This window comes from Otolemur garnettii, unplaced genomic scaffold, assembly GCF_000181295.1.
Source record: "Otolemur garnettii isolate 467f Iridium unplaced genomic scaffold, OtoGar3 scaffold00187, whole genome shotgun sequence".
Lineage (NCBI taxonomy): Eukaryota > Metazoa > Chordata > Mammalia > Primates > Galagidae > Otolemur > Otolemur garnettii.
Genome location: NW_003852582.1, coordinates 1,471,985 through 1,484,303, shown reverse-complemented (window position 1 = coordinate 1,484,303; position 12,319 = coordinate 1,471,985). Strand labels below are relative to the sequence as shown.

The 12,319-nt window shown below is 34.9% G+C and overlaps 1 protein-coding gene across 1 annotated transcript in view; it reads left to right on the top strand.

Annotated features, from left to right (window-relative positions):
• The window catches only part of TLK1 (tousled like kinase 1), a 149,358-nt gene that overhangs the window by 108,004 nt on the left and 29,035 nt on the right, over window positions 1-12,319 (top strand). Inside the window, exon 13 of the mRNA XM_023507552.1 lies at window positions 9,381-9,479. Coding sequence (XP_023363320.1) covers window positions 9,381-9,479 — 99 coding nt within the window. The remainder of the gene's footprint in view (window positions 1-9,380; window positions 9,480-12,319) is intronic.

Here is a 12,319-nt window from a genome sequence, read left to right as displayed (position 1 = left end):
GTTGTTTGGCGGGTCCGGGCTGGGGATTCGAACCCGCCACCTTAGGTGTACGTGGCTGGCGCCTTAGCCGGTTGAGCTATAGGTGCCGAGCCTCTTACTCCTATTTTAATGGCTATATATTCATGTGATTTATTTTTAGAATTCTTTCGTTGTAGATTAATAGAAAGGTGATCCTTTGTATTCAGAAGAACTAATTGATTTATAGCTTCCATTGTGTTTCTCTTAGAATAGTGGGAATGTTTGCTCTTTCTAAAAAAAATTTTTTTTTAAATACACTATTTTGTTTCGATTACAGATAAAGGAGGTAGTTTTAAATTATTTTTCACACTTTCCTTTTCTCTCACAAATTTTCTCTCTTGGGAATTATGTTAGACTTGTATAAACAAGAATTTTTCTTTATTATTAGCTGATGTCTTGATTTTCATTTGTATTGATTTTTATTTAGTTTATTTTTAAAGGTCAACAAAGTATATTGCTTGTAAAAACTAAAAATATTCTCTAAAATAATTTTTATGTGTCTTAAAGATTCACAGACTAGAACTGTATAATAAAATATGCGGAGAATATAGAAATTATTCTTGAAACTATTTCAAAAAGAACAAGTAATTTTTTTGTTACGAGTAACTATATATAAATTTCCCCAATTGCCATATTCTAAAAGCTGCAGTTGCAAAGGGAGTAATTTCTTAACTTTAAAAAGTTATTCCTTTGAGGCAGAGCTACTAATGATACCTGTGGGTTTAACTAACCATCTGTCAGTTTGCTTTTATGGTTGATCTTGTCTTGATACCAGTCTTTGATAAATTCTAGTGACCGAAGAGTTTATGTGGCATGTCATTTTTGGGTTTGTCTTCGTGATTTGAAAACTCTGCTAGTTTGATTGTATAGTAAAGTCATTATTTTAGAGGTGAAGAAAACTGTGTGGATATCCTTTCAAGGATTATCACTACATTAACATAGATAGCGTAAAAAAAAATCCCTGAAAAACTAACTTCATTATAATACTCTTGCCATAGTCATAATATTTTTTAAAAAGATAAATATTACCAATCATAATACCATAGACTGATGAGGAAGTAAGAATTTGGAAAGTTATTAGAACCAATAACTATTATCAATCCTGCTGTTATTCAGGATTATGATATGAACACCATATGGGTATATGTTGATTTTTACTTTTAGTCTCCAGAATTTGCTTTTTTATTTTAAATATTTGATTAATTGGAGCAAATGCATGTAAAAAGTTTATCATCTCAGTGATGAATATTAAACAGTATAGTAGGGATTGGCTTTAATGTGTGTGTTTTGCTGTGTGTATATGAGAGTATGTTTATTTGAGTTAAAAGCCCTGAATATATAAGTGCCAGAAGTTTTATTGGAAGAACATAACCACTTTGTAATTGAAACAGGATTAGTCAAGAATCATCAGCACCAACACAAATGTATCTTTGCAGACCGAAGGAAGCAGCTAAAACAATTTACAGTCATCTCAATCTCTACTAAAACAAAAATCACATCCAACATGCCACCTGACACCATTTCTTTCTCTCTCTCTCCTTTGCTCCTTGCGATGTGGCATTCATCTCTCCTTGTGCCTCCGTTCTGAAGAGATAACAGTATAGCAACAACTCTGCCACTGAAATCCTGTTCTCTGACCGATATTGGCACCTGCAAAGAGAAACAACCAGTAACAGGCAGCAGCAGCATCAGTATTAATCTTCCATGATGAAATCTTTACAGGTCAAGAACAAGTACAGAGCTCTTTTCTCATTCCTTCACAGTGGACCATGCAACTAGTTGAAATGGAAGACAATGGATTGTCTACAAGCCTTTTGAACAGTGGAAAATACAGGGCGTTGGTTTTAGGTGAATTGACACCCCCAAATATTCTTGAAATTTGGTATCTCCTTTGGTCTTTCTTTCTAGAATACCATTTTCATCTGATTTATCAAAACCTTAGTATGACCACAAAGAATAAGTTTGCATATGTGACGTTTCCTGTCACCTTAATGAAAATGAAGTAATGAGCAATATACTAGAGGGCTTTAATCTTTAAATCTATGTGTTCACCTTTATATTTGTAGCCACAGTTAGAAGAAATCTTTTGGGAATTCTTCTTTCAGTTAAAGCCAACCACATTGTACATTATGTTTCGGTAGAACCTAATACAAGATGCTACTTAGCAATAGGGCCGGGCACCATGGCTCATGCCTGAAATCCTAGCACTCTGGGAGGCCGAGGCAGGTGGATTACCTGAACTCACAGGTTTGAGACCAGGCTGAGCTAGAGCGACACCCTATCTCTAAAAGTAACTGGGCATTGTGGTGGGTTTCTGTAGTCCCAGCTACTGGGGAGGCTGAGGCAAGAGAATCACTTGAGCCCAAGAGTTTGAGGTTGCTGTGACCTGTGATGCCACAGCACTTTACCGAGGGAGATGAACGAAGACTCTGTCTCAAAACAAAAAACAAACAAAAAAAATATGCTACTTAGTGGTAGTTTTCAATGGAATTCTAGTAAAAGTACACTATAATAGAAAAAGTCACAGTTAAGCCCATGAAGAATATTATGAGGTTCTTGATGGTGGTGTGGTTCAAGAAAGGATCCAAGAAGAGGGCTGGGATTCTACACTTGACATTCTGTGCTCACTACTGCTTCCCATTTAATAATAACAATAATCTATAAAAGATATCTATGTTGAGAACGTGGAACTAACTGTAGATGAGAAAACTCAGTGTTTATGATCTTAGCTCCTGCTCTCACGGATCTACAAACATTTCTGACTCTGTTTTTCCCTCCTAAGAATCATATACCTCAACTTGTTAGTAATATTCAGTTAACAAACTGAAAATGTAGAGGCATTTTACTTTCCTAGTGTTTAATATTAATCTAATAGTTATATAGGCCATAGAATTACAGACATTTTTGAAAAACTTTTTTTTTTTTGAGACAGAGTCTTACTATGTCACCCTCAGTAGAGTGCTATAGTGTCACAGCTCATGGCAACCTGCAACTTTTGGGCTTAAGTGATTCTCTTGCCTCAGCCTCTCAAGCAGCTGAGACTGCAGGCGCCCTCCAGAATGCCTGGCTATTTTTTTTTTATTGTTGTTGTCGTTGTTTAGCAGGCCTGGGCCGGGTTCAAACCCACCAGCCCTGGTGCATGTGGCTGGCGCACTAACCACTGAGCTACGGGCCCTGAGCCTTGGAAAGACTCTTAGAAGTCATGTTAGCCATCAGATCAGGGTTTAATTAATTCAGTTGTGTAAGTTAAGCCCACAGATTACTATTTCACACACAAAAAAGATAAAATAGTTGATTGGCTATTGGCCCTTCCATGCCATTTATAGGTATGTCTGTGTAATGAGATTGTAGACTAGGTTGAAAGGAAGCAAAAAACTGAGAGAATTACTGTACCTATATGTGCTAGGGCTTTGTGCCACGGCCCTGATTAGTGTTTAACAATAAGGAAGGGATTTCACTCCCATAATAAAGCAGCTATAAATTTTTTAAAGAAGTCTACTAAATACTTTTGACAGTTGAATTATTACGTTTATTTGCCGCTGCAGAAGTAGGGTTTTGTTTTGTTTAATTACTATAGAATGAAAGAACTGACAAAGAATCACAACCTGCCTGTTTTAACAGTCATTCCCAGTTAGGGTTACTAATGTATGTATATATGCATTTAAAGGGAGACTAAATCACCACTTTTTCCTCTCCCACCCAAGAAAGAAGAAATTGAAGTTTGGAGAGAAGAAAACATTAAAGTTCCAGCAGGGCAAGGTGGCTCACACCTGTAATCCTGCCACTTTGGGAGGCTAAGGCAGAAGGAGGCCCTGTTTCTTTTAAAAAAAAAAAAAGAAGAAGAAGAAGAAAGAGTAGAAGGTCTAGATTAATTTTCCAATCTAGTAAAACACAGTAAGGAAGGTTCAGTACACTCTCATCAGTAATAATTAGTTTAGTGACTGGGGATAGGAGTGGAGGGAGCATTTGTATAGTTAGGAAAGAAAGCCTATACTTTTGTGATTTTTATCTCTTCTCCTTCCACGCCTTTACACAGTCGTATTCAAGGAAGAATATTGTTATGAGGCAGTAGTTTCAAAATTGAGATGAATTCATACCTGTTCAGTTTAGGTGGGGGTATTTTTGTTGTTGATTTGTTGGTTTATATTTCATATTTGTTGGTTCATATTTCACATGTTATTTAAGATGTAGGAAAGCATATAATCTGGTGACGTAAAATAAGGATAAATTTGAAGTAAATTGGTAATTTTCTCCTTTTTTTCTATACTGCCCTTCCTTCCCATTAGCTTTTACTAGTGCCTTTTTTAAATTTCTCCTTTCACTTTCCTGGTAATAAACTTTTAGAAATGCTATTATAATTAGTTTATAAAATTAAAACTTAACTTTTTTGAAGACTTAGACATGTTAACTTTTAAGGGATTAATATCATTCATATTATTAAAATAATGTTAAAGTTATTGAAGCCTCATTCTGAGTTAAGTTTTCTTAAACCAAGAAACGTGGTGGTGTTATTGAATAGACTGTTCCAGGCTCTGTGCTTTATTCTGCTTCTACCATTTCTATAATATACCACACAGAAGTTATTTTCTTTTGTTAAGATTACAGGCAAACTGAGATTGATATATCGAAATACTTCCTATCTTGTCTTGGCTTCATTGAAAGGCAGTTCTTAGAAATCAATTTTCCTTTTTGGGGGGGCAGCAGGGGGATAATAGGTAACATACTTTCAGAATTTGCTAAGTAACTTTAAATTAGTATGTTTAATTTTTTCAGGAGATATATTGGTTTGATATACATAAACACATTTTATAGAGGCCAGGTGCAGTGGCTCATGCCTGTAATCCTAGCACTCTGGGAGGCCAAAGTGGGTGAATTGCCTGAGTTCACAGGTTCGAGACCAGCCTGAGCCAAAGCAAGAGACCCTGTCTCTAAAAATAGCCAGGCGCTGTGGTGGGTGCTTGTCGTGCCAGCTACTTGGAAGTCTGAGGGAAGAGAATTGCTTAAGCCCAAGAGTTTGAGGTTGCTGTGAGCTGTGACGCCGTGGCACTCTACCAAGGGTGATATTGTGAGACTCTGTCTCAAAATAAAAAATGCATTTTATAATCCTTAATTCCCACCTACATAATACACCTTTTTAAAAAAACTTGCCTTTTGAAAGATTGTCATTATGAGAAGTTTTAAAGAATACTTCAAATCCATCCAAGTCCAAATTCACCTTGGATTTTACAGAAATTTCACGTTGCTATAACTTACTTTTGGTTTAAGAGAATTGAGCCAAAGGAATGTTAAGTCGCCAAAAGAGACTTTAATTACAAATAGAAAGTTATTTTTATTTTGAAGATCTGGTGAGGGACAAACTTCTGCTTAAGTTATAGAATTTATCTTCTTATAAATTCTTAAAAATTAAAACTGTTGGAAGGTGTTGGGTTTTGCAGGTTACTTAAACAATGAGACAGTGTTGAAATCAGTTGTGTACTTGTGATTTGTTTTTTATATAAGTAATTCAGAACACTGGAGCTTGTTTTAAAAACAGTTAAGACAGCTGTCGTATGCACTATTAAACTGTCCATTGTTTCTTTTCTGTTTAAGTGGGAGAGCCATGCCTTTTACTGTATATTTGATCACCAAATCTACCTCTCTTTAATACAACTTATTCTTACTCATGTCCCTACTGTATTGTTAATAGCCAAGAGACTTTTATTTCCAGAGAGGCTGTTTATCTCTTTGTTTCTTCTAGATTTTTCTTTGCTTTGACTGCTTAGTTTAGTGAATGAATCTAGGATTGATAATTTTGATTGATTGATACTAAGCACAATTTAGCTAATTGGATTGTCTCTTTTACATTTTACTAATCTGGCCTAGTTTTGCCATGAGTTTGAGGTAGTGAATTTTGAGCCAACATCATCTTTTCTCCTGAATTCTCTGAAAAAGGTTAGTTCCTGAGGTTAATGTCAATCTCAAGGAAAGAGAGTATATACCCTACAAGATACAGCTTTTGGATGATTTGTACCAAAGATAAATTACTTGTTGTGACTACTGAATTGTTATAAACACCCTGGGGCTTGACCAGAACTAAGCCTTGCCCCTTTCTACAAGGACAGGGCACTAGACAGTATTGCCCTAGCATTTGCTCAAGTCTATGTATTAGTCTGCTCTGGCTGCCATAACAAGCTACCAGACGGGGTGGATGAAGCAACAGAAATTTATTTTCTCATAATAAAAGGCAGAGATCAAGGTTCGGTTTCTGGTGAGGACTGACTTCCTGGCTTGGCTATGACTACCTTTTCACTTTGTCCTTACATGGCTTTTCTTTGTGCTCCTAAGTTGGGGAGGAAGGAGAGTTGTCTCTTCTCAGAAAGCCAGTAATCATGACTGTTAACTCCCAAAGACCACATCTCAAAATACCATCATATTGAGGGGTTAGGGCTTTAACATAGGAATTTGGGAGTACACAGACATTCAGTAATATGTACATTTATTCTCAGTAGAATTTTTAGAGTTGCAGAATTATCTTTCTCCCTGAAGTGAGTAACTTTGTTTTTCAATCCAAGATACTGTGAAATACTAAGTTATACGATGAAAGATGTACTATATTTCTATGGTAGATTTGTGTTTATTTGTGTGTATATAAGACTCACTTATGGTTCCTTCCTTTGACATCTCCTTTAAATATCTAGAATCCATCGTTTTTCCTCTTGTGCGACTAACATTTTGTTTTTTTCCAGTAAACTTATTAACAATGCAAACTGAATGAAGCTTGCCTGTGCTTTTATTTTATAAGACTTTATAGGAGATATTTGTCACTTTTGATAAAGGGGAAAAAACTTGCTTTAATTTACTGACACAGGCATACATTTTTCTCTCTTTCTCAAGTATTTATTTGTGGTATTGATTACTGCCATTGTATAGACATCTGAAGATTATAAAAACAAATAATTATATGCAACCACCTAGTTGAAACTTGTAATTATTTATTTTATGACTCAATAAAATTTAATTTCTATAAACTCGCTGTTGAATGATTCACTCCGTGCCACAATTTCAAATAAAAGTTAAAGCAAGTATTTCAGCTGGCATTCTAATAGGCTTTTCCTAATTTTATCAGATTGTTTAAAATTTCACCAGCCTACCAAATGTTTAGTAGCTTCTTATGTGTGGGAGAATCAAATTAATGCAACTTTTAAAGCAACAGATATTAGTAATATGAAGAGAAAAAAGTCACTGCTTTCTAGATTCTGTAAATGAATGTAAATTCTTGGATATTCCTGGGCATTGCCTGTACGGCCAGTTTATTATTCTACTTTATATGATTAAATTGAGACAACAAGGCTGTGTTTTGAGGTTATTGTTCCAGGGCTCTTAATTTTATTTCCTGTTCACATAATGAATCGTTGATTATTAATCTCCTAGGATATCACCTTTTCAACATTAAGATTAAAATTTGTGACTGAAGCTGTAACAAAGAGGATGTATCAGTTAAATTAAGACAGTCTATTTAGTATATCTATTTTAGAAAAATCTCCCAAAAATTCTTATGTTCATTTAAGACTTATGTTCATAAAAGACTTATGTTCATTTAAGATTATTTTGAAATTTTCTATTTGCCATCTAATGCCTAATCTATATTAAATATCTTTGCAACAAATAGTGTTTAATTTTAAAATAATAGAAACAGGCTCAGCACCTGTGGCTCAAGCAGCTAAGGTGCCAGCCACATACACCTAAGGTGGCGGGTTCGAATCCCCAGCCCGGGCCCGCCAAAGAACAATGATGGCTGCAACCAAAAGATGGCCGGGGGTTGTGGCGGGCGCCTGTGGTCCCAGCTACTTGGGAGGCTGAGGCAGGAGACTCGCTTGAGCCCAGGAGTTGGAGGTTGCTGTGAGTGTGATGCCATGGCACTCTACCCAGGGTGATAGCTTGAGGCTCCGTCTCAAAAATAAAATAAAATAATAGAAACAACTTAAGTAGAGTATAAGTAGAATATAAACAACCCTACTTAGAGATTTAGTTTTTTAATTTGTGAAGATTTAGGTTCTTTTGATAATACTGAAAATATTCCTATTTGTATTTTACATGTGTGTGTGAGATATAGACTTTCTACTACTATTTTCTACCTTTGAATGAAGTGAATATATTTATGTTTTCAAAGTAAATTTCAGAAATTAATTTTTCTTAAATGATTTTTCAATATCAAGGGATAAATTACTGGAAAAAAGCAAAAGAATGAAGGAAATAGAGAAATATTCAAATGTATCATTCAGAAATAACCTCTGTTCCATGTGGTCTAGAATTGTAATTGTACTGGGTCCACATTTAGGCCAAGGTAGTCTATATAGGGTGTGTAAAGTTCACGTGTAATTTAAAAAACTATTTTAAATATCACAAAAACTTTATGAACACTCTGCATTTATTTACTCAACGAATATGTATTCAAAAATACTCTAAGATCGAGCATTTATAGAAAGTTCCACTGAAATTAGGCGTATTCCTATCCATTCTTTAAGTAATATTCAATATAGTTTTTTGTTTGTTTTTTTGCGATAAAATCTTACTTGGTCAACCTGGGGTTGAGTGTGGTGGCATCATTGCTCACAGCAACTTCAAACTAAATTTGTTTTGACAAAGGGGATGTGTGTAAGACATGGGTGATATGTTTACTTATTTATTTTAGTGTCTAGTTTTAAAATCCAAATGTTGTGTGCTATAAGACAAATATATCAATTATTTTTGCATTAAATAATTGTTAAAATAAATTTCTTTAGGATTTGTTTACATTTGTTCTGATAACTGAGGGTCTACCATAGCATTCTAAAATTTTTTTACCATACTGTCTCTTTGGGATTGCAGTGGGATTTACCTAAAGTGGTTCTATTTTGCATGGGTATTTGTATTCCAAATGCTTTAATGTCTAGGAATTAGTTCTGTTTTCCTTTCTTTCTCTTTTAACTGTTACTAAAATTTTTTCATTGTTTTCTACTAATAAATTATTCCCTCTTAAATAAAAATTTAGATAAACCAGAAATAAAATTTTCAGCTCATTTTGTGTTATAAGTCATTTTCCAATTACTTTGCAGTCACCTTCAGTGTAGACATTATAAAAATAGATTTCTTATAGTACAGAATAAAACCCAGCATCTCATTAGGAGTAGATTTTATGTGGAGGGTGGTTTCTTGAAATAGGCTTTTGCCTTATCTCTTTCCATCTTTCAGGCATTGGAAAAAACACTTTGGTCTTTTAACTCAGTGGTACTTTATAACACATTATTCTTTCCATCAATGTAAAAAGTTAAGGCGTGGGTAAAAATATCTTTTTATATCACAAATAAATTGAGCTTGTTATAGTCCCCTCTCTTCATTTTCAGGAAGAGGCAGAAATCCAGGCAGAACTAGAACGTTTGGAAAGAGTCAGAAATCTTCATATACGGGAGCTCAAAAGAATAAACAATGAAGATAATTCACAGTAAGTCATTATTTGTATTTCATGGTTTCCTATGATACAAATTCACCCCTCCATAGAGGACCTAAATATGGTATTTCCTTGCTGGAGTGTCTCATCATGCTTAGAAAAGATGCAGAGTTCTTCCCATGACTTTTATGATCTGCTCTTTTGCTACCTCACCATCCACACTGTTCTCTTGAACATACCCCGAACATTCCCATCTCACTGGGCTTTTATGCTTGCTGTTTCCTTTCCCTGAAATGTTTCTCCTTAAATATCTACGTGGCTTACTGCTTATTTCACTCCAAATGTTCATTAGAGAGATGCTCCTTAGGCTCTTTTTCATACCATTACTGTGCTTTACTTTTTTGTGGTATTTATCACTATATGGAATTATTAATTTTTCAGTTACTATCTGTCTTTTCCTCATTAAAATATTGAGGTGCTTAAGGAGAACAGCAACTTACTTTTGTTCTTCCTGTATTTCTAGAGCCTATACCAGTCCTTGGCACATGATAGACGCTTCATAATACTCATACCTAAATACCAAAGTTAATGTTAATAGTAATGAAGAAGTTATTTCAGCTAAAGATATTTCAGTAAGCCATGTATTCAGCATTATGTGAGAATTTGGGGAAGAAAATAGAAAAGAAGTATAAGATAGTCTCTATTCTTAATCTCTGGTTATCAAAATGAGGGCTGTAAATACTAAATGTATTTACACACATGGATGGAGCTGGAACATATTCTTCTTAGCAAAGTATCTCAAGAATGGAAGAAGAAGTATCCAATGTACTCAGTCTTACTATTATGTATGTACTCAGTCTTATGAAAGCTATAACCCAATTATACCCCAAGAAGAAGGGGAGAGGGAGAGAAGGGGAGGATGGGTGGAGGGGGGTAACTGGTGGGACCACACCTACAGTGCATCTTACAAGGGTACATGTGAAATTTACTAGATGTAGAATATAAATGTATTAACATAATAACTAAGAAAAATCCCATGAAGGCTATATTAACTAATTTAACAGTCAAAAACATGAATGTTAACCAGTTTACAGATGAAAACATACCAGATGAAAACATTTCAAACTGTATATAAAACAAGCACACATTGTACCCCACGATTGCATTAATGTGCACGGCTGTGATTTAATGAATAATAATAAAATGTAAATACTAAATGTTAAAGGAATTCAAAGAAGAAAAAATATGTGTGGGCTTGTGGAATCTCCATAAAGAAGATAGAAATTGAGCAAGAAGATAGACATAGAAATTAAGCAAGATACTATTTGGGTTTAATGTAAAACAGAGGAAGGGGCCTATAATCAGTGGCTCATGCCTATAATCCCAACACTTTGCGAGGCTTAAGTAGGAGAGTTACTTGAGGCCAGGAGTTTGAGACCAGCCTGGGCAATGTAACAAGACCCCATCACTACAAAAATATATATTTTTTCTAATTTAAGAAAAAGCAAGGGGTGGCACCTGTGGCTCAATGAGTAGGGCACCAGCTCCATATACTGAGGGTGGCAGTTTCGAACCTGGCCCCAGAGAAACTGCAACAAAAAAGTAGCAGGGCATTGTGGTGAGCGCATTTAGTCCCAGCTACTCAGGAGGCTGAGGCAAGAGAATCGCCTAAGCCCAAGAGCTGGAGGTTGCTGTGAGCTGTGACGCTACAGCACTCTACCGAGGGCAACAAAGTGAGACTCTATCTCTTAAAAAAAAAAAAGGCAAGATGAAGAGTGTCTGTGAACACTTTGTCTTTAATTAAGACTATTCATGTGATTTAAAGTTTCATGGCTTAATATAAGTATCAGAAACGGAAGTGACTAGTTTTTTTGTGAAACCTGAGTATCTTGCCCAGGAGAAGGCCTGTGTATTGACGATTATCTATTTATGTGTGATTCATAATACATATGTAGATCATTCTAGTGTATGGGGTGAATGAACAAATACAGTCATAGAATAACCTAAATTTTGTCAGATTAAATTCCAATAAAGTGGATGGAACAAAACTAAACTATTCTGAAAATTATGTTCAAACTTTGTGCATGTGACTTAGATTGATGAAAATAAAGTGCATTGTTAACAGGTTTCCAGTGTGCCTTGAAACTAAGAAGGAATTTTTTTTTAATTTATTCTTCAAGAAAATTTTAGATTATATTAAAAGCTTCAATCTACATTCAATTCATTTTAAAGAAAATAACAGAATAGAACATATTTGCATATGGAGTAATAAAGCTCTCGTTATCTTTTTTTAATTTTGAAATTAAACATTTGGAACCACATTTTTCTGCCAATTCCAGCTATGCGTTAGTGATTAAGCTTACACAAGTTACTTAACCTCTCTGTGCAACACTGCCTTCGTCTGTAAAATAGACAGAGGTATAGAGCCTACTTCACAGGGGTAATTGAGAGCTAAATAGTTAATACATGTTAGTGCTTAATAGAAATTCAAAATCTGAGCTCTAGAATTCAAAAATTTCTAAGCACCAACATGATGCTCAAAGGAAATAGTCATTGGAACATTTCAAATTTTGGATGCTCAAAGGTAAATGTAATGCAAATATTCCAAAATCCAAAATTTGAAAATTTCTATTCCCAAGCATTTCAAATAAGAGATATTCAACGTGTATATAGCAAGTAAAATAAATACTAAATAGTAATAGTATTATCTGTGAATGATGTATTTTTAAAAGGTTTACAAATCTTTACTTTTAAAATTGGTGATTAAAATTCTATTTTATGGCTCGGCACCTATAGCTCAGCCGGCTAAGGCGCCAGCCACATACACCTAAGGTGGCGGGTTCGAATCCCCAGCCCGGACCCTTTAGAAACACCAATAGTGGCTCGGCACCTGTG